We start from the raw sequence: 26281 nt of genomic DNA, 5'->3' as shown, positions 1-26281 counted from the left end.
AGCCAAGCAAGAAAAATATCACAATGTAGTATTGTGTAAGAATACAAATCTCTAAGTATGATAAGTAAATAAAACTTATTATATCCTTTTATATCGCTATATTTTATAATCTATATGATTATAAAACTCAAATGACCTTGTAACGAGTGCTGTAACCCACTTTCCAGTTTACGACATCCGCTTGCACATGCGTGGGAAGAGTGGGGTTTAAAATAACTTAAACGTAATACAGAAATGAACGATGTAAAAAAAAAAAAAAAAAGAAGAAGAAGCAGATATATCAATATTTGAATTTAACTATAATAAGTATTATGGTATCTGTTCAGTGCCTATAAGTATGGCCAACCACTTATAATTCAGTAACTGTAGCAAAACGACTCATAGAAACCTTTTTTCATTTTAATATACTTTCATAGAAATGTTTCTGTTATGTCACAAAAAAACCTATTTTCTTTACATCACAAGTGTTACACTCATACATGAATTCTATAGCTAATATAACATACTGACCCAACGGGTCACGGGTGGTATAGTATGGATACTAATAATATAGTATATAGTGTTTTATATATAAAATGAAGGAGAATGAATAATAAAATACATAAAAACTTTTTAAATACATTGATAATAAAAACTAATAAAATATAGGTTAAAATAATGAAACATTAATATATTTTAAAAGATAAATAAAATCTATAAAAATTAATAATAATTAACTTGTATGAAGAATCCTAAGAAATTGAATCAAGAAATAAAGTAAAAATAGTTGTAAGAACCTATAAGCAACATAATGATTAAAACAATGATACTTGTAATAATTTACATTTATAAAGTTGAGCCCTCTTTAGGGAATTAAGAAAAAGCAGTCAATTTTAGCGCAAATGTAACATTCTGATTTCCAATTGTTGAATACTCTCTGACTGTTTACTATGTGTGCCTTCCAAGTTAACATTTTTTTTTCTATTCAATTTTCACCCCAAACAAAGCACAGTGCCACTTTGAAGTAGGGGGCTAGACACTTAATTTCCCTAATTTTTGTGTTAATTGCTGGTGGCCTTGAGGTTGAATACTAGCCTACAAAGACAAAAGTGGATTTTGCAACTGAGTTTGAATTTCATAATTAGCAATAATTATCACTTCCTACACTGATGATTGCATAAGCCTGAAACACTAATATCTGTAGGTATAAAAATACTTATTTCTTGATCTCTTCATCACCAGCCTGAGTGAGAAATTTTATTAGAAAATCCCAAAATATATCTGTAACAAACCCATCATATCAAGTAATCTTTTAGTCACAAAGAGTTAAGACCAGCCCAACATGACGTCCATAAAAGAATATCACAAATTACATTAGAAAAAAAATAAATTAAATTGTTATTTAAAAAAATAAATAAACATCATACTATAATTTACCATTCCTGGCAAGAACACACTCCAACCAAGTGGTTGTAAATATTTTTTTTCTTTCTGAGGTTTACCTCGAAAATTCCAAGAACATAACATCACTGTCATAGTCAGAGATATTATGTTGGTAAATAATTAATAATCGAAAATTTTAATTTTTTTCAATATTGTCATTCATTTTGTTTACTTTGTCTCATATCCGAAAGTGTTTTTCTACAAAATTACACTGTCATAGCACACTTCAAACAACTTCTCACATACTACATACACTGCTTTAAGCAAACTACAACATCCTCCGCAATAAAATAAATCTTTAAATGAAAGGGAGAAACTCACAGGATCTAAGTAATCACCATTTTTGACAACAGTAAACACGGGTTCATCAATATTGGATGATGGAGGCCACTGAAAAAAATAAAGAAAATGCAACAAACTTTTACAATTATGAAAATGACTTCAGTTTTGTTCAAGATTTGAAATTTTATTTGAAAAGAATTGTTTGGATCATTTTATCTACTAGTGTGATAATGCATGGAAGTGAAACTTGGACAGTGAGGGTTGAGGATATGTGTTGCATGAGGAGAAATGATATGATGAATGTATAATGCGAGTCTTACAGACAGGCTTGGATCTCATTGTAATGCAGTTGTAAGCACTGTCATTTAGATACGTACACATATATATGTCGGATTAATGTTGAATCAGCATGTAAGTTGTGGGTGTTAACGTGACGTCACAGAATGAAATGCATATATAGGCATCAAGATCAATGGAAAAGGAGAAAAGAAAAAGAAAAAAGGAAAAAAGAAAAAGGAGGAAGAAAAGAAAAAAGAAGAAGAAAAAAAGCTCGTACTCCTTCAGAAGCGAGCCAGCTGACCGACTTGTGAGCCTTAGAATTACTGCAACACAACAATGGACTAAAAAAATGCAGCTAAAAAAAAGGGCTACTATCTGACCAAGAAAGGGAAATAAAGAGCAAACCTATTCTGCTGTACATACGTGTCAGCAACTTGCATGTGAAACCAGACAAAATAAATAACTTTGTCCTAAAAAAGTTTTTTTCTTTGCAAGTAGGGATTTTTATCCTTTACTCACAAAATCAACAGAGATTAGACCATTCCTGTAATGATTCGGTCCTTGTTGATTTTGCGGTAGGAGTTTAGTTTAGTGCAGTTCTAGAAGGTCCACCCTCCCAGGCTTTGCTTTCTCTCTTTGAGAAGAGGGTTAGTTTATTGCTAATCAATTGAGGCGCCCTTACTAGGAAATGCCGATGGGGCTATCCAGGCATTTTTGGAGGTCAGAGTGGCCCTCCTCAAAGAATGATTCAAATGCATACAAATAAAGCAGCAGAGCGATGTGCAGCCAAACGATGATGCACAATAGCAGGTACAGCAATCACATTCTGCATTTTTAAATCCGCTTCATTCTCAGCAGAATAAACGTGGCAGGCTGAAAGTTGCTGAAAGACGACAATGAGAAACAGCAGATCAGCATTAAACATGACTTCATGCTCAATAAACACATGATTGGGTTTGCCTTGCATTAATATACAACCCTGATGATGATTATAGTTTGAGCCACTATATTCTCATCGGTACTATGGCTGAAGTGTGGTCCTTTTGAAAGGCTCTGAAATTTTTGAGAGAAACAAAAGGAATGTATTGTGCCACCGAAAAAAAATGAAACTGATTCAACTTGAAGATCAGAACCATTTAAAAAAAAATGAAACTGATTCAAATTGAAGATCAGAACCATTTAAAAAAAATGAAACTGATTCAACTTGAAGAACCATTAAAAACTTTGCCAAGTTTACTGTTGAATCAAAGCATTTTTTATCTGCTTAGCATCGGAAATACAACTCGTGCTTCCAAATGACATTCGCTGCAGAAATCATTACAACTCAATTCAAACTTTTAAAGCAAAAAGATAAATCTACCATAAAGTGAGATCTCTGCTTTTGTTTCCAGGTGAATTTCACAGCAGAAATCTATAATGAAGTATTGATAATGCTTAAGAACTTTGTGATTAGAAATCACAAAGTTCTTAATCAATCGTGAATGACATCACCAAATCGATCTGCTGCTACTTTGAGGGAGAATTGCGTTGTGACACAGGTGATATTGTTTTTGGTACATACAATTAAATATGCATAAGCTAACACTTGAGTAAAACACAATTACAACCTAATAATTAGTGTTGCGATGATTAATCAGAATTGGGAATTGCAAAATCGGAAGATTTGGGGGTATCGGAATTGGTATCGCAAAAATTGATGCCTATTTTCCGATGCCAAAACGATTCTTTTGTCTATTACTAATAATACAGATTGTCAATAAAAGGGTGGGAGAAAACTTTTTTAGATGCGCTAGGAGGAACTGGTAAAAACCTTTCTAATTTATTTTGGCAGCCATTCGATCACAAAATGACATAACCTTAGCATCACTTGAAATAGCTGCAACATTGCTACCAGGTGGAAGAACTGCTGATTCTGCTTTAAAAATTCCCATTAGACATGCAATTTATTGAAACTCCCATGTGTAACATTTCCAAAACATCCAGTATGGAAAAAGTATTGCAGAAATGCAAACATTGTTTGGGATGAATGCACAATGGCGCACAAAAAAAATCACTCAAGGTTCTTGATGCATCATTGCAAGATTTGTGTAGAGAAATGTCAGATAATTGAAAATGCAGTAATATTGCTTGCAGGAGATTTCAGGTAAACATAACCTGTAATTCCTCAATCAGCACTAGTAAATAAAATAAATGCTTGCCTCAAATACTTTACTTTTGGGCGACATGTGAAGACATTAAACTTAACTACAAATATGAATGTCCAGCTGCAAAATGATCGAGCGGCAAAGGCATTTTCACATCAGTTGTTTGAAATTGGGAATGGAAAAATGTCGGCTGATCCAACTTCGGGGTGAATTTCATTGCTTCATAATTTTTGTAATTTAGTGATGGCAAAAGAAGAATTAAAAAAATGTATTTCCAGATATTCAAATTATAACAATTCTAGTTGGCTGAGTGAATGAACTATTGTTGCAGCCAAGAGCAAAGACTTCAATGAACTTAATATTATTCAGTTTAACATTCAACAATAACACGCTTTTAAATAAAAACATATCTTTCATAAAAAATCTAAAACTGCAAAGTTACAAGTGCACGTATATATCACATTGTTTCGTAATTTAATCGGAAGTTAAAACAAAAAAGCGGTATGATACCATGGACGGTCCTCTTCCCTAACCACCCCACTCCAAACCAAACCTCCAAACAATGTGAGGAAATGATTCATCAAAAACACATAAAAGCAATTTGAAGCAAAATGCGTTGTCAACTGGTAATGGTTGAGAGGGTGAACACGGAAGTAGTCAGTTTCTATTGAACTTAGGATTTCCAGTTGAAACTGAATATATTTAGGAGTCAGAGTTCAGCTGAAGACAGATGGAATCAAAACTGAACAAGAGCAGCTTAAAGTAGATAAGCAAGTGGTGAGCTGACAAAAATAATGGCCTTTACAAACAAAGACAAATTATCTCAGGTCCTAGCTGATATACGGGAACTTAATTGTGAATGCTATCATTTTTGAGGTCATTTTTCCACAATGGTGTCACACATATACACTCAAATGAAAAAAAAAGATATATATATAACAAAAAAATAAAATAAAATAAAGGAACAATAAAAAATGAATATTTTGTTCTGCTTGGAGTTGTCCGGGAGTAATAAATGTTAAAACAGTATTATATATAAATCTTTTGGGATTATTTTCATTATCAATATAATTTCTTTTCATATTATTGGGGAAATAGAATTACCCAGCATCAACAAAGTCATATTTTCTTTTATTTGGTGTTGTCCAAGAGCAATAAATATAAGATTACAGTATTACATTTAAAAGGGATAGCTCCAGTAAATATTTTTTTGAACACATTAAAACAAAAGTAAGGAATGAATTGAGCAGAGGAGAAAGAATGTCAAGGAGAAGGATGGTAAAAATGGAGGAGAGGGAAAGAGAAAGATTAAGAGACTGCCGGATAAAAGTTTTAATGTCAAGATGTTGCACACACTATTCAACTTCTATTTAGTTTTGTATGTTCCCGGGCAACGCTGAGTAGCTCTACTAGAAAACAAAAGAAAATTAAAAAAAAAAAAAAAAAAAAATATGGACAAAAAAAAAAAAGGAAAAAAATATACAATTAAAAAAGAATAAAATGTGACTATTCGTCTTCTTAACTTTACCAGGTTATTAACTTTGACTCCTCCCACGTCAATCACAGCCTGTTCCAACATTATGTCAGACACACCAGTCCCAAGAATATGTCCAGATTGGCACTGAGTTAGTTTCAAATGAAACAACCGTTTAAGTTCACTTAACGTCAACACATAACGTGAATAGAGTTTGTCTCGAACAAACAAGTGCAACTCGTGCAGCAACTCCTTACTGGCATTTCCATTACTGTTATACATGCCGCCACTGCCTTCTCTGCTAGATGGCCCATTTGACATGGAATGAGAACCTTCATGGTTGACTTCAACAATTTCACAGCCACCGTCGTCGTCGTCGGACTCTTCCTTGATGTGTATCACTTTGTCTGGATTGTCTGTTTCAACATCACTGTGATCCGATATGGATCGTCCACTTAACGTACGTTTTCTGGATTTTGTAGGAGTACGAGGCTTTTTTGGTTTTTCAGGAGAGGGCTGTTCTGCAAAAAAAGAAAATTGAGCTTAACTGTACATTGGACCAACAAAGGCTTAATTTAAGTAACTAAAAGCTTAACTATACATTGGACCAACAAAGGCTTGATTTAAGTAACTAAAAGCTTAACTATACATTGGACCAACAAAGGCTTAATTTAAGTAACTAAAAGCTTAACTATGCATTGGATCAACAAAGGCTTAATTTAAGTAACTAAAAGCTTAACTATACATTGGACCAACAAAGGCTTAATTTAAGTAACTAAAAGCTTAACTATGCATTGGATCAACAAAGGCTTAATTTAAGTAACTAAAAGCTTAACTATACATTGGACCAATAAAGGTTTAATTTAAATAACTAAGAGCCTAATTATACATTGGACCAACTAACAAAGGTTTAATTTAAATAATTGTGCTAAACTATACCTTGGACCAACAAAGGTTTAATTTAATTAACTTAAAAGCTTAACTATATCAGAAAAGTATTATAAAGTAAGAATTGAAATACACACTATTTTTTTAAATGTTGTGTGTATGCATGTTTAGATAAAAGTCAGAAACTTCACAAGACACACCCACAAAGCTGATAAATTCTTTTTCAGTCTTCATGGGCAAAATATGGATGGACCCTTTTTATTAAATTTAATATTCATTTTTTTGTAGGTCACTACTTTTTTTCCATTAGTCTTTGGTCTAAAATTCAAATAGAAATATACTTTTTTTAGTCTTTCAGCTAGGATCAAAGTGTAGTATCTATCCTGTCTTTTGAATCGCTGTCACTTTTTGCAAATTTCATAAAATGTTTTATTCAGTTTCTATAATCATTAAAAAATAATAAAATATCATAATTCCATTTGTTGTTTTGATGCTTATTCAGATTAGCACTTATGACAGCATTTAAAATTAGAGAAAATACAGAAATGTCCGTATGATGTATGTACCAGTCATGCGACGAAGATGAAAACTTCCAAAAATCACGTCATTTGATCAAGTATTATTTTTTTTATTCAAGAAAATAAAATTTTACCGTTTCGATGAAGGTGAAAAAACTGTAATCAACAAACTGGTGGACAAGGGCAGACAACCCTAATGCATGTGGAAACTGTCAAAATAATCACTAATTACTTACCCTTAGAAAAATATGACCTCATCTGTCACTTGTCGGTAAAATTCTGGAAATTTGTTTTGTTTTTCAAAAATAAAAAATACTTGATCAATTTTTGTAATTTTTGGAATATGCAATCTTCATTCCGTGACAAGTAGGTACAAAACAATTTTTTTTTCTTGATTTTTGTTTATCAGTGTCAATCTGAACAAGCACTGTTGGTTATGTTGTACAAAAGTAAAGATGAGTACATTTTTCTTCTTCCGATCAAGTATAGTAGATTTTCCAATTTGTTAACCATTTTTTTTTTCTTCTTTATTCAATCATTTATTTGTTTTTTTGTTTGTTTGGGATTGATTAAAATAATCACAAATCTTATTAAGGTAATAATAAAATAAATACCTTTGCATTTCTTTTCAACTTCCTTTGGGTTTATTTTTAATTGTTTGCATAGCGTCTGGAATTTAGCCTCCCATAATACTTTTTGCCGTTGGACAATTTCAGAATATCTGCAGAACAAAAATATTTATTTACTGTTAAAAAAATAAATTTAATAAAAAAAATGCTATATAATTCAACTTGTCTTTCTTCTTTTTTTTCTCCCCACAATAGATAAAAAAATTCAATTTTTTTATACTCCTATGTTAGTTTAACATAAAATGATATCTCTTGGTGTTAATATTTATTCAAGAGTTGTTAAAATTTTAGAACGCACAAAATCAGTAAAAACATTCGGTGGTCATCCAGATTACATTTATGTTAAAAAAACAAAATTACTGAAAAAATCTTTTTGATGTACATCACGGAAATTGTGTTTTTTTTTTACCAAGAAAATCAAATTTTATGAAGAAGTGAGGATGGTGTATCTTGCTCCGCCATCTTTAAAATTTATCATTAGTTACTTTCTTAACAACCTCTCTAGAAATAGAGACGAAAATCAGCTTTGTAATGGCCATACTTTACTGTTAATCGCTAAAAATTGTTAATAAAAAAAAAAAATAAAAAAATGATTTTCTATATTAAAAAAAATCTACTTGATCAATTTACATACTTTTTGGAATATGGCATTTTTATTTTAACAAATGTTTACATCATAAACGTTTTTCTGTATTTTTTTTTTAATTAGACTAAATTTTAGATAAGAACCAAACATTCACATAACAAATCAAATAAACTAAAAGAAACTCAGGTAATAATGCTTACTTGATAAAAAAAAACTCAAACTGTAAACAGCTCTTTTTTGTTAAACTTATTTTTGTCTTTTTTGTTTTAGTTTAATCAATCCTCTCACCAAAAAATGTGAAAAATTTACTTTTACCATGACTAATGTTTGTGCAAAATTTTTAAAAAATCCAAGGCGTGGTTATTGAGAAAACTGCGAGCAAACATACAGAAACGATTTGGGGACAATTTTACCCCTATTGTTTTCACGTTGTATAAAATTTATACAGAAAATACGTTAGTTGTAAGGGAGACAACTCTTCATGTTTTTTATATAAAATAAAAGTTATTCCTCTTTTTGATTTAGATATTTTGTTTGTATAAAAAAATATGTAAAACTTGAAGAATCTATTACTTTAAACTTATGCAAAATGAAGTTTGGCTTGGTTGTTTTGCATTATGGCATATCAACCTTTTTTGCATTCAATCGTTTTAGCAAAAGCTTTTATGCTTCATTATTTTTTCAAATATTTATTCACAGTGTTTGGTTTGGTTGTTTTGTAGTTGAAAATTTCTGTTTTTAACTTTGCAAAACATGATTGAGTTTTGCAAAGGAAAAAGAAAAACAATAACATTAACGTTTGGTGCATTTTAGGTCAGGAATCGGATATATTCAGACAACCTGATCTGGTAGCATCGGATACGTAAAATGCAGGGTGTGTAAGCAAACAGAATATTTTGGAATGTACATAGCAATTCCATTTTTTTTTTTTTTAAATGGAATTTACTCCAGAGAATTTCACTTTTGGTTAGATGTAAAATGTGTTTAATTTAATTATTTAAATAAGTAGACAATCAAATTAATTACTTTTATTGATTTCCTTTAAGATTTATTGACAAAATTATTCTGAAAATTTTATAATTAATATTTTGTGATTAAGTTTTTAAATATCAAAAGATCAATATCTTTATTTTTATTAACATTACATGTTGATTTTTTTTTTTTAAACTAATATTGTGATTTTATCACATAGAATAAAAAGAGCCAAAATACAGATCTTGTTATTTCAAGAAATGAAAACTTAAAAGCACTTGTATCCCCGCGGCAGCAAAATCCCACCCCTATTCATAGATGCCAGAAAGCCTTCTGCTCAAAGTGTTAAAATATTGGCCGGGGCAGCGCCAAGTTAGCTGGACGATTATTACCCTGATCATTATTTATATTTCTTGAACAGTAGAATGCCAGAAAGAATGTTATCAAAGCGAAATAAATATTTACAGATAAAATTATTTTCAACAGAGAGAAGTATGTTATTTGCCTGTGCGCTACACAGACCGAATGTTCAAAAATCATATCCATTTATCACCTTTCACAGATTTTGCAAAGATGATTATATTTACTTTCTCTTTAGGCACTTGTACAGTTTAATCAAGACATTAAAAAATGAAAATACCAAAAAATGGTTACATTGTATGTATCCGTTTTGGACTAAAGATCTCAAAAAAAGTTTTTTTATGACAGCACGTTGAATTTTTTGAACATGCCACGGGGAGATAACTCAATTTAAAGCGCCGACACTCCCTCCCCATCTTTAATACTAGCTTTTCTTTCTAAAAACCAAACCTTTTGCTCGGTATCATAACAAATTGTTTTTTCGCTACTTAATGAAATTAAGTGACAATTTAAACTTTTTTTTCCACCCAATATTTTCATTTTTTTGTCTTGATTAAACTGTACAAGCACATCTCTTTTTTTTTTTTTTAAAGACCAAAGACACAAGATATCTTGAGAAAGTTATGCTACAAAATGGACTGGTACCATGATATTTTAGTTAGCTGGTTGCATCATTCCGACACTCGTGAACTTTAGTAATCAATGCGGCAGAGTTTGTTTTTCCTTTTATCATTTCTCTTTTGTTAAACGATTCCAAAGAGTCATTTTCCCCAAAATAATTCCCCTGATTAATAGTCCATAAACAAACTTGATTATTACCTGCTACAAAATTCTTTGTCGTATTCAAAAATAAATTCCCATCCATGACTGGCGCGCACACGAGACATTTGTTCAAGAATATCTTTTACATCTTCAGCAGGAAGCTGCAAAGGAAACAGTAGAACGTTTGAATATTACATGGCTTTTCTTTCGACTTTTGACCTATTATGTGACTCACATTATTATTATTTTCAATAGATTAAAACAAGAGAGAGGAATGGGCTGGGTAAAAATGAAAAAGAGTGGGGGGGAGATGATTGTGGAAAAACAGGGAAGAGAAAAAGACAGATTGAGGTAGAGAAATAGAGATTTTAATATAAAAATGTTATAGATTTCAAACATTTTCATTTTTTTTATGACTGATCAAGGCCGGGTTATCTTGTTAGTCTGTCACATAAACGAAAATTGTCTTTTTTCTCTGCTTAACTAAAATTTAGAAAAAACCAACGATACAATTCCAAACCTACATATTTCGATCGAGTATAATCTCGACGTTATTGTAAAAAATCTGGTGGTTGTCCATAATTCCCTCACAAAAAAACAAAAATAAAGAAAAAGTTTTATGGTGGGTGCACATACCCATCATGGAAAGAAAACATCATACACCAAAAATCATGTAAATTGATCTAGTAGTTTTATTTTTTTATAAAAAAAATCATTTTTAAGTGACTGACTTTTTCCAACGTTAAGAATGGTTTTCTAAAATCTTACAAAAATTTGAATTATTTAGAACTAGCGGGGGTACCCGGCATTGCCCGGGTGTTTGGAGATGTGTGTGCTGTTAAATCAAAAAAGTTTTGGTAGGTAGTTAGGAGTGAACCCGAAGCCCTGAGACGAAGTTGGAAAAAAAACGTGAGATGTTAACCGCTCGGCCAGCAAGAAAGAGTAAATGAAAGACATTTGAATTTATTTAAGTAGAATTGACAGGTGCCTGCTTAATAAGGTCAAATAGAAGTCGCAAAGTTAAAATTTACGACGACGTAAGCAATGGCTATTCAGCAGTTAATATTTTCTGCGGGACAGTTTTTAATGAGGTGAAAACCCAACTTTGGGGAGAAAAGGAACGCCCCCGTTTATTAGGGGAGTGTTGTCCAAATGAAAACAATCGTCTGATATGACGGTGAAAAGCCAACACTGACCAAGTGTTTACATGGCTTTCTGGAGACCACCCGACCAATTTGAATCCAGTTTCGCTTTTTTTTATACCGAATAGTGAAAGAAACATGCGGTGATCTAAAAATCTGGAAAAAATAGCATTTAAAAGTCGGGCAAATTAAATACACGCGCGACTTTCGTTGTTAAGTCGTACATATTATCATCTAGACAGCATATAAAAAGTTTTAAGAACGAGTGAGCCGATCGAGCACTTCCCTGAAAAAAGCTTTTTGCGGACATACAGAAAAAGTGCACACACATACATACATTTTTGCTTTTATGTTTATAGACTAGTGGGAAATACCCGGCGTTGCCCGGGTGTTTGGAAGTGTGTGTGTGTGTGTGTGTGTGTGGGAGGGGGGGGGGGGAATAGATCAAAACAACCCTGTTAAAAAAAAACATGGTCGGGTGTTTGGATGTGTAAAAGAAAAAAAGTTTTAGTAGGAAGGTAGGCTTGAACCCCGAAGCCTTGACGCGAAAGTGAAATTGACAGGTGCGTGAAAATTAAGTCGCGTGATGTTTCACCTTGAAACATGACGCGGCTGCAAGCCAATTTTCACTTTTTTTATACTGAACAGTGTAACAAAACCATGCCGACGGAAAAAAAAATCTCGAAAATAGCACGTAAAAGTTGGGCAAATTAAAAATAGACGTGACCCCTGGTCATAACTCGTAGATATTATGATTTGGATATTATATAAAAAGTTTTAAGGTGTGAGCCGACCGAGAAGCCTGGCGAAAAAAGCCTTTGGCGGACATACACAAAAATGCACACACACACACACTAACACATATTTTTGCTTTTATATATAGACTAGCGGGGGTACCCGGCGTTACATGGGTGTAGATGTATGTCTAGGGGGGGAGGGGGTAAAGAACTTCTAAAAAAATCAGAAAAACCCAAAAACAGCAAAAGAACGTAAAACTTCTTTAAAAAATCGGAAAACCAAAACAAAAAAAAAAGGACGGCGTTGCCCGGGTGTTTGGAGGTGTGTATGTAGGGAGGAGGGGGGGAATAAGCGAATTAATAAATATTTAAACTTTTTTTAAAAACTCGGAAAACAAAAAAAAGAAACAGCGAACAGACGTAAAACTTCCTTAAAACAATCGGATAAACAACCCCCCCCCAAAAAAAAAACAGCAAAAAAAAAAATGGCATAAATAACCTTGTTTCAATATTAAATGTTTAAAAATCAAGAAAAAAAATATATCTGATAACTGGGATTGAACCTGAAATCTTAAGATAACGACGCTTTCACTTAACCCATCGCGCTATAGATGCGTGGGCAAAAGTTGGCCGGTTTTTATAGTAGTTAAACAAATTCAAGTACATGTCTTGAGCGTGTCGACACATGCATAGAAGCCATCTTGTTATGAAGATACAATTTTTTTTTCGACCCCTCTGGTAAAAATGGGTCTGGTTGAGGGTGAAGGAATTAATGCTTTGGGCCAATTTTTCAATATTTGTGGGGCGAAGGTTCAAGTTTGAAAATGATACCTATCTGGCGAAAATCCATGGCCTGTGTCAAAAGTTTTTGCGAGACATACAAACACACACACATTTTCGCTTTTATATATATAGATAGAAGATTATCTCCCTTGTCCTGCAAAAGTAGGATTTAGAAATTGCCGATCGTTTAGCCAAAACATTTGATTTTCTTTTTAATAAAACTACTTGATCAATTCATGTGATTTTTGGAATATGATATTTTGATTCTTGTTCAGAACCCCCCATCATATTAAAATACAAAAATAAAGAAAAATCTGTATGATGTATACATTCATGACAGAAAGAAAATATATTATTATAAAATCATATTATCTGTATTTACAAAAAGTGAGAATATGTGTGTGAGGACACTTCTCAACCAATATATTCAACAAATTTTTAATCTGCAGACTTGAAAATTGGTATATAGGTAATCAGATATGTGGAAAGAAGGGCTGCTAAGGGATCAGAATTAAACAATTGGTATGTGGGGGTCATTGGATTTTTATCTGTCAACTGTTTCACGACTGCACATGCACGACTCATTCACATGACAGCTTCCTTGTGTTAAAAACAAGCAGGTTTGAAAACACTTTATAAAGATAGTGACAAGCTGGCCTAATGGTTATTGTACTTGACTCACTGTCTTTAGGTTTTTGTTTCGGCCTCATCAAGTATTTTTTTACTTACAAGAAGTGAACTGTTTAGAAAAAACAATACTCGCATGCACATGTCTCGGTTTCTTTACATTTTTTTTAAGTAAGAAAATCAAATTTTATGAGTATCCGAAGAGTGACTGTCTTGCCTGCCAATTTTGGGAAACAATTTAAAAAAAACAATAGAGATAACAACAATTCATACTTACTAGATTTATGTTGTAATGCCTACAAATTCCCATTAATCACTTCAAAATGATTTTCCTTATAAATATATAACTGCTTGATGGAATTATGCAATTTTTTGGAACATAATATTTTCTTTCCATCACGAGTACAGGCATCAGAGAGATTATTTTCGTTTTTTAAAATAAGGAAAATTCTGGACAAGAACAGATATTTTCTTTCCATCATAAGCACGTACACCATAAAGATGGGGGGGGGGGGCTGAATTTGCACCTCCTGCGACCTCTTTCTCACAGAAAAGACATTGCAAGCCTATCTCTGCTTTATCGTTATTTTCATGGCAAGTGCTCATCTGAGCTTCAATCTATCTCCTGGCCTAACTTTCACAAAAAACACTCATCAACTGAAACCACTATCAATAATTTCCCCCACTCATTATTTATGCCTAAACCTAAACGTAGATTCCATAAACAAAGTTTTTTTTCTTAGAACTGCATGCTTGTGGAACTCAGTTCCGTTTTTCTGCTTTCTAGCTGACTACAATGTGGCCGTCTTCAAGTCCAACATGAACAAGTTCTTGATGAGCCATCCCCTTAAGAAATCCAATTTATCAAATTTCCACTACGATTACTACAACATTCCCATTGACTAATGTACACTCATTAACCCTTATCTTCGAGTGGCCTCCGGGCCTTGATAAATGATGACACCTTTGTACAAAAAAAAAAAAAAAAGTGACAAAATTATTGACTGTAAAGTCAGAACAAAATGTGTTCTTTCATTGAAGAACTCAAATCAAATAATTAAAATAGAAATAATAATAATGATACTACAGCCGATCAGGGTTTTTATACATTTTAAATGAATTATAACTGGAAATTTGTAATTTATTCTTTAATAGTCATCATTCATAATTTGAAATCCTAGTACTTCTCCAGAATTCCCCTATATTAAAAAAAAAATCCGTATGATGATGATTACCTGTGATAGAAATAGCAATACACATGAAAAAATTGAAATAGCTTGAAATATTTCAATATTGGTATGCATAGAAAGAGCTTGATGAGCTAAGAAAGAATCTTTTTAAATTTTTAAAATCTGATTAAAATTAAGGAAGTTATGGCTATTTTTGTGCCTCACACGTTTGGATATTTTTCCCTCTTTAAGACCATATGCGTTTCGTCACATTTTTTACACTACTTTTTCAGTAAAAATGTCATATCTTTGTTAAAACACAAGACTAAGAAATGAAATTTACCATATAAGTGTATTTTTGTACAAGGAATCAGAATATGCAACTGAAAATCTCCCAAAGTTTATGGTTTCCAAATAATCTGCAGTAAATGTGCATAAATATGCAGCAATTCCTTAAAAATGCCATGTATCCATAAACAGAAAAGAAGTTGGAGAACTCAAAGTTGAATTGTAATGTGCTTTATGTACAAAAAACTTAAATCTAAACATAAGACCATTTAAAAATGAATATATTGCAATATTTCTTTGGTATTATTGTAGATTAACACCTTCTGTTTAACCCCACTCAACTCCTTCTGACCACCCCTCCAAAATGTGATTCTACCTTTTTAGGAAATTATGTATAAAATGCCATGAAAAACTTTAATGAAAGATAAACAAATTATTTTAGAATTGAATGTAAAATAATTTCCTATTACAGGTCATTCTAGCATTTTAGGGCAGTTAACTGTTTTTTTTTTCTATGGGAAAATATGCATGCTTTTTTTTTTTTTTTTAAGATGATTATGTGTAGTTTTAAGAGGGTTTCTATGCAATGAGAATATGGGGAGGGTTGCCATTCGGACTTTGAATTAATTGTAGGGCTAAGGAAAATTATGTGTGAACATACTGAAAACTTGAGACAAAGCTAACAAAAACAATATTAGAGGGGGGAGCGGTTAGTTTCACAAAAATTTAATGTAAAATAATTCATCGTTTCCTGGCCGTTCTAGCATTTTAGGACAGTTAACCAATTTATTTTTATGTGTATTTTTCTTTAAGGAAGGATCTATTTTTTGTTTGTTTGTTTTAGATGCTTGTATGTGGCTTACAGAGGTATTTTGTTGGGGGGGGGCTTGCCACTCGAACTTAGTGTTATTGTTAGGGTTAAAGAGTGTTTTAGGAGGAGACTTGCCACACATAATTTGTATTAGAGGTGAAGTTAAGAGCTTTTTTTCAAAAAGAGCGTTCAAAAATTTGTTGATTTCTATTTTCGAGGTTGAAGGTGTTAATTCCATAGGCCGTTTATACTACGCTGGAGCAGGTTGTAAAAATATCTTTCGCTTAATAAGTAGAAAAAAAATAACGAAATAAAAAGCTTCCTAATTGTAGTTTGATGTGTTTTCTAACTGCTTTTAAAATTTCAAGAATATTGATATAGATTTTGAGGGTTTGTATTACTATACACATAGATTCAAAAAAGTTGTCAAAAAAACAAATATATAACAAATAAATGTTATCAAAAGCAAGTTACTTTTCTACCTAACTGGATAATTTTTTAGTGTTTTTATTTAATGTAACATGTTTATTCAGCTTGAAAACAGTGTTTACCGATGTTTTGGAAAATTTAAAATGGCGCCCGACTCTCTTGAAACGGTAAGTTTGGGGAAAAGAGTTAAAAATAAAAAAGTAAACAAAATACTGCTAGAAACTCGCTCAATATATGTTACCGTGACATAGGCTGACATATATTCGGTGAGTTTTTAACAGTATTTTGTATAGTTTTTTTTTATTTTTAACTCCTTTTCTCAAACTTACCGTGTCAAAGAGAGTCGGGCCGGGCGCCATTTTTAATTTTCTACGGTAAACACTGTATTTTTTTCGAGCTGAATAAACATGTTACATTGAATAAAAACACAAAAAATATATCCAGTTTGGTAGAAAAGTAACTTATCTTGCCTTTGATAACATTTATTTGTTATATATTTGTTTTTTGACAACTTTTTCGAATCTATGTATAAACGAGATTTTGATACTTATTTTGATTTTGAAAAAAAAACATTTGTGGCTGTTCGCAGTAAAACATTGTTTTAATTCGCTGTTCAAAACTAATTTAAAGAATAAAAGTGCATGCAAGCTATATATCTACAAAAGTTTTTGTTTTTTTAACCATGTTTTTAAATTTGACGAGATTTGTGAGAAATTGCAACAGATTTATAATGCTGAATTGGTTAGGATTGTTGTTATTATATATTCTGAAAACCGAATAGTTCTAAACTAATGTTATTCTGATAACAAAATAGCTCTAATTAAACATAAGAACATTTATATTCATATTTTCATGTTTTTCTTAATTCGTTCTTGAATAAAAATTAAAGAACGCGTGTTTGTTTACAACTGTGCTATCGCTGATTCTACAAGCTGGAGCTGCTGCTGCTGCTGCTGCTTAAACTTCATTTGACCAAATTCGATAATTAGAAACAATTTTTTTTTCGGGTAGGTCCTTTTAAATTATCAATTACCGCGGTCCTACTCAACATAAAACAATACTTTTAATTGATAAAGATAGTAAAAAGATTGATTTACTTACTACTGGGTGTCCGAAGAATTTTTTTTTCAAAATGTTCAATACTCGTCATATTAAAGTCTTATTTTTAACACGACAAAAAAAGAAATGGTCAAAAATATTTCGGACACTTGACAGTATTAAGATTAACACCTCTTCTAATTGGTTCCCAAATTTCATGACGAAATTCTTCATACAATCACGGTACGGACCTTTAGAAAACAGGGGGGGTCATTACAAAACCTTACCGAAAACGCCATTTTATGACGTTCACATTTTTATCACTTTATTTGCTTAAAACTCTTAAAATATATAATGTACATTCATATTTATTAATTCATTTGAAAGTATATTCATTTCCGAACAAAACAGTAGTAATTTGAAGACTTGAAGTGCTTTGGTTTAAAAAATATGGCTATTTTAGTAGAACTACCTTGAAATCTGTGATTATCCAAAGCGTTTTTTCGTCCGTGTGTATTACTAATAGAAAGAAAATATCATACATCAAAAATCATGTAAATTGATCAAGTGGTTTTATTTTTAAATAAGGATGTTATATATTAACACTCATGAGCATCGTCAAGTCACCTAAGCGAGATTATCATTGTTGTTGTATAGAAGTATAGATGTTACGAAATAGGAAACATTCAGAGAATAGAGGAATGTTGGAAAATAAAACAATAATCAATTAAATAAGCTTGTTAAATACACCAGTATATAACAAAAAAAAAAAAAAAAATTTTATGGAGAAAACAAGAGACAATGTTGGAAAAATATTCTGGCAATACATGGGAGATAACTCATGCTTTAGAAAGCTATTCTTAAAAGGGAAGGGGGAGCATTGGAAAAACTAAAATATGCTTAAATAGAAAATTTGATTAATATATACAAAAGATCCATTACTTTATTATTTCATTTATTTCTATACATAACATGATTCTTGCAACATATACAATTTAGAGGTCACCTCATTTGCATATTTCCTTAAGGAAAATTGATTTTACTAAATAGTAATATATTAGTTAATGAGAGCATTGTTTTAAGTGTTCTATTTAATATTGTTATTTAATCAACTTTAAATAACAATTATATTGATAATATATTATTTGGAATTATTATTTCCAGCATCGATTTTTTTTTTTTTTTAGAAACGTAGAGTTATTTCCCCTGTAAGCTTCAAAACATAAAAAAAAAACCAAAAAAACTCTTCACAAAATACTTTAGTAAGTTTCTAGCGTGAAAAAATAATTTTGTGCAGATAGAAAAATGTTTTTTTTTTAATATTCAAACAAACAAAAAAAAAAAAGCATGAATAAACTGAAAGAATTTAATTTGTGTGTTTTTAGCCAGTGAAAGGAATTCCATTTTTTTCTTAAACTTCACTTAAAAGTCACGTACGCGTTAATGTTTATAAATATTTTTTTTCCGGCTATGATGTAATCAGTTGACATGGTGCAGTGGGAAAAACGTTTTGCAAATTACCTTTTCCCTTCTTTTATGTTTCAGTTTGAGTCTGCCTACGTGGCTTTTTTTTTTTTTTTGCACTCAGGCACTCGCTGCTATTTTTATTAAAACAAAAGTTATTTTTTAATTTTATTTGGGGGGGGGGGCAGTGCATGGCCAACAAAAAGTGCTCAATATCTGGAGAATAGCTTCTCTTTGTATCCCTTCTGCCGAAATATCTGGTATCATGTACTTCTTTTTGGGGGCGATTATGTTTACATATTTTTATCCGTTCTTTTATTTTTGAAATTGCTGTGGGCATATTGACGTTGCCCATGATGAAAATAATTAACATTCTTAGTAATAGGAGGTGTGTTCCAAACAGAACTTCATGTTGACCTGGGCAATGTTGGGTACCCATGCTAGTTTATAAAAATAAAACTACTTGACCAATTTACAAGGTTTTATTTTTGGTTATGATATTTTCTTTTCATCACACATACATACATTATAGAGATTTTTCTGTATTTTTTTTATATAGGAAGAATTCTGGATAAGGAGCAAAACACCTTAAACTTTTTTTTTTTACAGCCATGTTGTTTTATACAAAAAGATAAATTCAAATAGGAATATGAAATTGTTAAATAAAAACATTTTTAAAATTGAAAAAAAAAAAAATCATTGATCTTACTTTGATAACAAAAGAAATTTCTTTCCTGGTCACATGACTTGAATGTAAAAATCTCCACATCTGTAAGATAAATAAAAATTCAACATTGTATTGCCTTCTGTAAATTTCATATATATAAGTTGTTTGTATATGTATTATAGAGTCAGAGTCAAATAATTTTATTGTTTGAATTTTTTGTTTTCAATGATTACAAAGCATCATTTTAATAATATTGTTGTAACTTTGAAATGAGACGGTCCTGAAACAGCTGCTACTTGCCAAAAGGGAATGATTGTAGAATAGCTTTTTCCGTTATGTCTTAATTTGCATCTATCTATTACACCTCTGCATTATATTGCCTTCTATAAATTTCATATATATATATATATATATAAAGCAAAATTGTTTGCATGTGTGTTATAGCATCAGAATCAAACAATTTATCTCAAAGCCAAACCGAAGATTTGGAATCAGCACCTTTGAACCAATGTTTTTATCAATGTTAACCTATAAATCTGGCCCTAATCACAGTAACCCTTATGTCTCAGTAGCCACCATATGCTTTGTTTGAGGTGATTTAAAAAAAAAAAAAAAAAAAAAAAAAAATTATGTTACTAACCAAATAATCCCTTCCTCGGCAAAGATGTTCAGCAGACACACCACTGTGAGGACTTGTTGTATCTTTCGGATAAAGAATTTCACTGAAAAGAACAAAAAATAATAAAAACCTCTACACATTTTTTTTTTTTTTTTTACAAATAGCAAATTTTTGGCCTTTTCGTTAAGATTAAATATGTCTATCATTACTTATCATTTCAAAAGATGTATTTAATTCACATGCATTCTAAAAAACATTTTATGATGTATGTCTTACATGTGTTTCGTTGAAGACCATTAAAAAAAAATTCTTAGAGATATATGTTCCTCAAAAATCTGTTGGAAAGTATTTTATATGAAAGCAAAAAGGATTTGGAGAAGAAAAAAGATAAAAAGGAAATGGAGATATGTAAAGGCTGCAAAAATATAAATTAAAAAAAGAAACAATTCAATTATTTTTGGGAGGTTGAGGGTGCTTATAAAAGCATCCTCAACCTCCCAAAAATAATTGAATTTGAAACATACATACATATATGTGTGTGTGTGTGTGTGCCAGTGATGGGACAATCCCAATATTTTTCATCCAATGATTCAGATACAATTAATGATTCAGTTCTAAATTCTTGATTCTGATACAAATACCAATTCCGACTTTTTAAAATCTCTAAATATTTAGCTATAGAAGTGTTACTTATTAGTCTATTAATTTTATTTTCAGATTACTGTAAAAACATATGTACAATATGCATGTTTTTTCACAATATAAAAGTACACTCATGTAGGGTTGAATTATAGATTTTCGTTTTACTGATAGTTTAAAAGCAATGAACATTTATCATTTTATCATTAGTACCGGCGATAGAAAATTTTTTAAATAATAATTTAAAAAAAACAATTAAAAGAATCGTTTTTGACATGGGAAAATAAGCACAAATTTTTCTGAGGCCAAAAGTTTTGATTCTCAATTCTGATTAATCATCCGAACACATATTAATATAAACAAATTTATAAGTTCACGGCATTCGACATGCTAATGTTTTGTACATGTGGTGGATTAACACACTAAGTCCTCATCAGGCACCTTATAAAATGGTTACTTTATACAGAAGAAACCAGTCCTAATGAACCATTTTTAAGTCGCCTGACGAGAACTTGTGGCTTTAATCCACCAGGTGTCCAAACCATTAGCATGTCTAGTGCCGTGACCATGTAAATTTGTTTATATTAATAAAAACATATCTTGCTCTTCTTTTATTGAGCACTCTTAATAACTTCATTGTATTCATTAGTTACTATTCTGGAATACCTCTAACTTGGAATATATATATATATATATATCTGCAAATGGAAATTCAATTAACTTTCTTGAAGTTATATTTTTGGATTTTACCGTCATTGGATTATTTATCTTTCAACAGACTAACCATTCATGTGTAATCACCTTTTTCTTCACCATATTGCCTCTGCTTCACTTTTTTATCAAGTAAGATCTTTGACTTATTTGTTGTTTCATCAAATACTTTTGTATGCAAAATTCGATCCTGCATTTTGCTAATTCCTACACTCTGATGAGAAGGAAAGTATTTCTTCGAAACTCCGCGGGTTAAGGACTATCCACTTATCAAGTGTTTCCTTTTCAGATTAAATATGTTTTTAACTCTTTTTTTAAAGTGTTTTTTAACATGTTTTATTAACTTTTTGCTCATATTATAAGCTATATCTCATATTTGGTTTTATCAAGCTTTTACATCTGGCTGAGATAACTTTATAAATATTAATTCTTTAATATTTATAATATACTTTATTTTTACCATCTTGGATCATCTTGGTAAATTTAATTGTAATTTTTATTTTATATACATATATATATATAAAAAAAAAATTTCCCCTACTACAGTGTTATTCCCATGAATGTTTCTACATAAATACACGGTGATCAGTAGAAAAGCGCAGAATTTAAGGTTGCAAATTTTAATGTTCACATTTTGTTTAAATTTATTCACTTTTTCAATTTTGATAATCATATTATAAACAGAAACATCAGAAATCAACTTTTTAGAATTTCAAATTATTTTTCTTTTTTAAATGAAAATTCGACTTGGTAACAAACAAAATGTTGATTTTTTTTCAATCATTACAAATCAGTTTGATAACATTGTTGTAACTTTGAAATGGAAAGGCCCCAACGCAGCCGCTACTTGCCGAAAAGGAACAATTGTAAATTTTATTGTTTCAATTTTATTGTCTGGCTTATTTACTTGTTCGATTTGCACGGACGAAATTTTGATCATCTATTCGTGAACTACAATACTAGTTTGAAAAACTTTATTTTTATGTATAACAAGAATATCCGTCCCAGAATGGGTAAAATTCTAAACATAATTTTTATGTCCTTTACAAATGTTAACAAAGCGCATATGAGCGCGTATGAAAATATCAGCAGGAGTTGAAGGATGGATGGCAAGTGATTGCATTAGCAGCAGGAGCAGCATTTGAACGTGTATGCAAATAAAGAAGTGTGTGCAAGCTGGCCAAGAAGAAAAAGGAACAAAAAGGACATCACGTGGTCGGGGAGAAAAAAACGTTGACGCTGAAGAAAACGGACATATAAAGTGAAGGCGAGAATGGGCTGGGTGTGGCCAGTATGCGGTCAGAAAAAAGAGAAACGCGACCAGATGAAATGGACATGTGGCAGCGCAAGACTTTAAGTGGTGTCGGGATGGATAAGTAGTGGTAAAAAAGAAAAAATGCCGACCAGGATTTTTATTTATTTCTTTTTCTTGTTTATGAAGGCTGCGTTACATAAACATTAAAACTCAATATACTTGATGATTGCTAGAAAAGTATGATATTTGAAGTTAGGTTGTAAATTTTAATGTTCAAAGTTATATTTTTTTTATTCTTTCTTTATATTTGGAAATCGTTTCAAACAAGACATGAAGCCACTTATGTAAGAGGCTAAAATAATATCACGTCAGGGTTAAACACTAACCAACAATAAAGTCTAGGATGAGTGGATTCCAATCCAGAAATAGCAATTCTTCCTCCTTTGTCAGAAATATCATTCGTAGAATGTGAAGACTAAAGAAAAAAAATAAGGGAAGCCAGAGTTATGAGGCTGACAAAAACCCAAGATTCACTTTCTATTTTCCTTAAATTCTAACGTAAATTTTATTTTATTCAAATGTTATTTTATTTGAATTTTATTTTATTCAAATGTTATTTTATTCAAATGTTATTTTTTTTTAATTTTATTCAAATGTCATTTTATTTAAATTTTATATTATTCAAATGTTATTTTATTTAAATTTTATTTTATTCAAATGTTATTTTATTTAAATTTTATTTTTATTCAAATGTTATTTTATTTAAATTTTATTTTATTCAAATGTTATTTTATTTTTATTTTATTACTTGGCTTATTCATTTCTTCGATTTACATGGACGGAATCTTGAACATCTGTGATATATTATAATATTAGTCTTTAAAAAACTTTATAAAAGTTATCCTGTATAAAAATAAATTAGCATTTGACCAATCCCTTTCTCCTTCTTTGTATTAAAATATATTAGTTGGTTTACTTCGAAATGCTGTAATTGTTTTTATCAATTAATTTAGATATTTTCAAAAGTCAAAATATAAGAACGTTAAATGATGTCTTTTATAGCAAAAGCAGCATTGAATCCAACCATTTACTTCAACACTTAACTGATTAGATTCCTAATTGTATTTTACCAAGAAAAATCTAATAAAAGGAGATTTTTTTTTTTACATAGGCATCACCAATTATCAAGGCCAAGAGGCCACTCGAGGATAAGGGTTAAAGAGTGTACAGTAGAAATTGGACAATATAGTAATCGTTAGTAATGGAAATTCGGTAAATTTGTTAACTTATATGGAACGGTTCAAAAAAACTTGCTTGCGTTAGACTTTAACACAACCATATTGTAGTCAGCTGGAAAGCAGGAAAACGGAAGACGATTCCATAGGCGTGCAGTTCTAAGAAAGAAGCTTTGCTCATGGAATCTACGTTTAGGTTTAGGCACAGATAAAGAGTGGGGGAAATTAGTGATAGTGTTTTCTGCTAGATGGGCGTTTCTTGTGAAAGTTTGGCGAGAGGAAATCATAGATTGGAGCTCAGCCGAGCACTTGCCACGAAAATAAAGCAGACAAACTCGCAACATCTCTTCTGTGAGAAAGAGGTTGCAGGGAAGAGAAAAGGACATCCCCTACGAGGCTACGAAGTCTATTTTGAACTCTATCAAGGTAGGATGAGTCCTTTCTAGCAGCTCCTGCCCAAATGTCGCAACAGTACTCTATCCTTGGACGTACCTGGCTCTTATATAGATAGAGAATTGCATCAGCAGTGAGATATCTACTGGATCGATAGAAGGATCCCACCATTTTTCCAGCGGCCTTGGCAACGGATTTAATGTATGTGTTCCATTTAAGATTAGGAGTAAAGGTCAAGCCCAGAAGCTTGTCAAAACATGAGGCCTCCCCAAAGACGAGAGCCATTCATTTCAATTGATGCCAGATGGGGATCAGAGCGTTGATGATGTAAAGATAAAAGCTTGGTTTTAGATGCATTAAAAGTAACAAGCCACCTCTTTCCCTATTGTACCACTTGCTCAAGATCAGAGAAAACTTGGTCGTTTATGGTCTTAGATGTGCTACCATAGATAGCAGTATCATCAGCATAAATGTCTACAGATGATGTAAGGATGTGATTTGGAAGATCATTAATGTAGATCAGGAAGAGAGTTGGGCCCAAGATGGACCCCTGAGGGTTGGTTGGTTGTTTTTGTTTTACGGCATATCAACCCTTTTCGGGTTATTTAATGCCGAATCCAAAGATTCGGAAGAAAAGTTTTTTTGATAGAATATATTTGTTGTTTTCACGTCTGTTTCTATTCAACCCATAGTTGGGACCCTAACAGGTACTACAACTCCGGGTCAGAGTGGACCTGGGAGCAATGGTAATCAAAGGGTGGCTCCACACTCCCCAAATCCCACAAGCTGGGGCCCCACCACTAGATATAGTTTAAGGTCATATCCAGGACCTCCATTGAGGGACTTTTACCCTCTGCAGGGGGGGGCAGTCGGCGTATTCTAATGCCCTACCGACAGGGCCCGACCCCTGAGGCACTCCAGCATTAATACTGAGAGCTTCTAATTTCTGCCCATCAACCACTACTCTTTTGAACCTATCAGGGTATATGTTTCTGTCTGTCTGTCTGTCTGTCTCCATATTTTCAGACTATCTCCTCCAAAATTAAAAATCACAGAACAACGCTAGGCGTCTCAAATGATTGGATTTTTTACAGACCGTTCGTTTATGGGTCTTTACACAGTTAAAATAGTTTTTATGGGGTCAAAAATGAGTCAAAATTGAAAAAAATCATCCATCCATAGCCCTGGAGGGGCATAGGCCATCTACAACTTTTTGTAGATGCTTTTGTAGCGAGGAGTTCTTTTCACAGGGTGAAGGTGCTGGCCTCACGCCCAACCTTCCCAGAAGATACATACAGCGCCTAGCCTTCCCAAATGGTCACCCATCTAGTACTGATCATGCTCAACGTTGCTTAACTTCGGTGATCTGGCGAGAACCGGTGTCTCAACATGATTGTGCCGTACTAAAAAAAAAATCATACATTTTGTACATTCATCTTAGTTTATTTTTAATCAGTTCATATGTGTGTCACGTTGGTATAGTGGTAACGTCACCAGCTTTGAATGATACAATTTTACTTTCGGTTTTGATTCTAGCTGATGGCACCCAAATACTTTTTTTTTTACTACTGAAATCACGAATCTATAATCACATATATAAAATCTGGAAAATTAAAATATCATATTTAAGCACATTTTACGACTTACCAAATCTCTCAATCTTCTCATCTTGAGTGTTATTTTCACGACGTTCCGGTCAATGTAACCTCTGACCTTCAGGTATATCTGGTCGAACTTGGACCCGTGGCACAGTGATTAGAGCACTACGAAAATCAATTGTAAAAGTGATATTTTCCGGACGGTTGAAGATTCAATATTCATAGTGGGTGACCGAAAAATACAATCGCAAATTACTTAGGACCTCTACCCAGTCATGGCTAACAGACCGAGATCATTCTACCCTCGTGAAATAAATAAAGAGTTCCATTCAAAATTCCATCTAGATTTCCTGGTTCGAC

General features: G+C 31.8%; 1 protein-coding gene across 1 annotated transcript in view; it reads right to left on the bottom strand.

Annotated features, from left to right (window-relative positions):
- The window catches only part of LOC145286295 (DNA-directed RNA polymerase III subunit RPC5-like), an 86371-nt gene that overhangs the window by 5777 nt on the left and 54313 nt on the right, over positions 1 to 26281 (bottom strand). Inside the window, exons 11-16 of the mRNA XM_080135154.1 lie at positions 20112 to 20193; positions 19514 to 19573; positions 10374 to 10477; positions 7622 to 7728; positions 5656 to 6122; positions 1744 to 1812 (exon numbers count right to left, since the gene is read on the bottom strand). Coding sequence (XP_079991280.1) covers positions 1744 to 1812; positions 5656 to 6122; positions 7622 to 7728; positions 10374 to 10477; positions 19514 to 19573; positions 20112 to 20193 — 889 coding nt within the window. The remainder of the gene's footprint in view (positions 1 to 1743; positions 1813 to 5655; positions 6123 to 7621; positions 7729 to 10373; positions 10478 to 19513; positions 19574 to 20111; positions 20194 to 26281) is intronic.

The sequence above is a fragment of the Euprymna scolopes genome, chromosome 10, assembly GCF_053919585.1.
Source record: "Euprymna scolopes isolate OS-2025 chromosome 10, ASM5391958v1, whole genome shotgun sequence".
Classification (NCBI taxonomy): Eukaryota; Metazoa; Mollusca; class Cephalopoda; order Sepiida; family Sepiolidae; genus Euprymna; species Euprymna scolopes.
The sequence above is the reverse complement of the archived record's forward strand: the minus strand, read 5'-3'. Positions and strand labels throughout refer to the sequence as shown.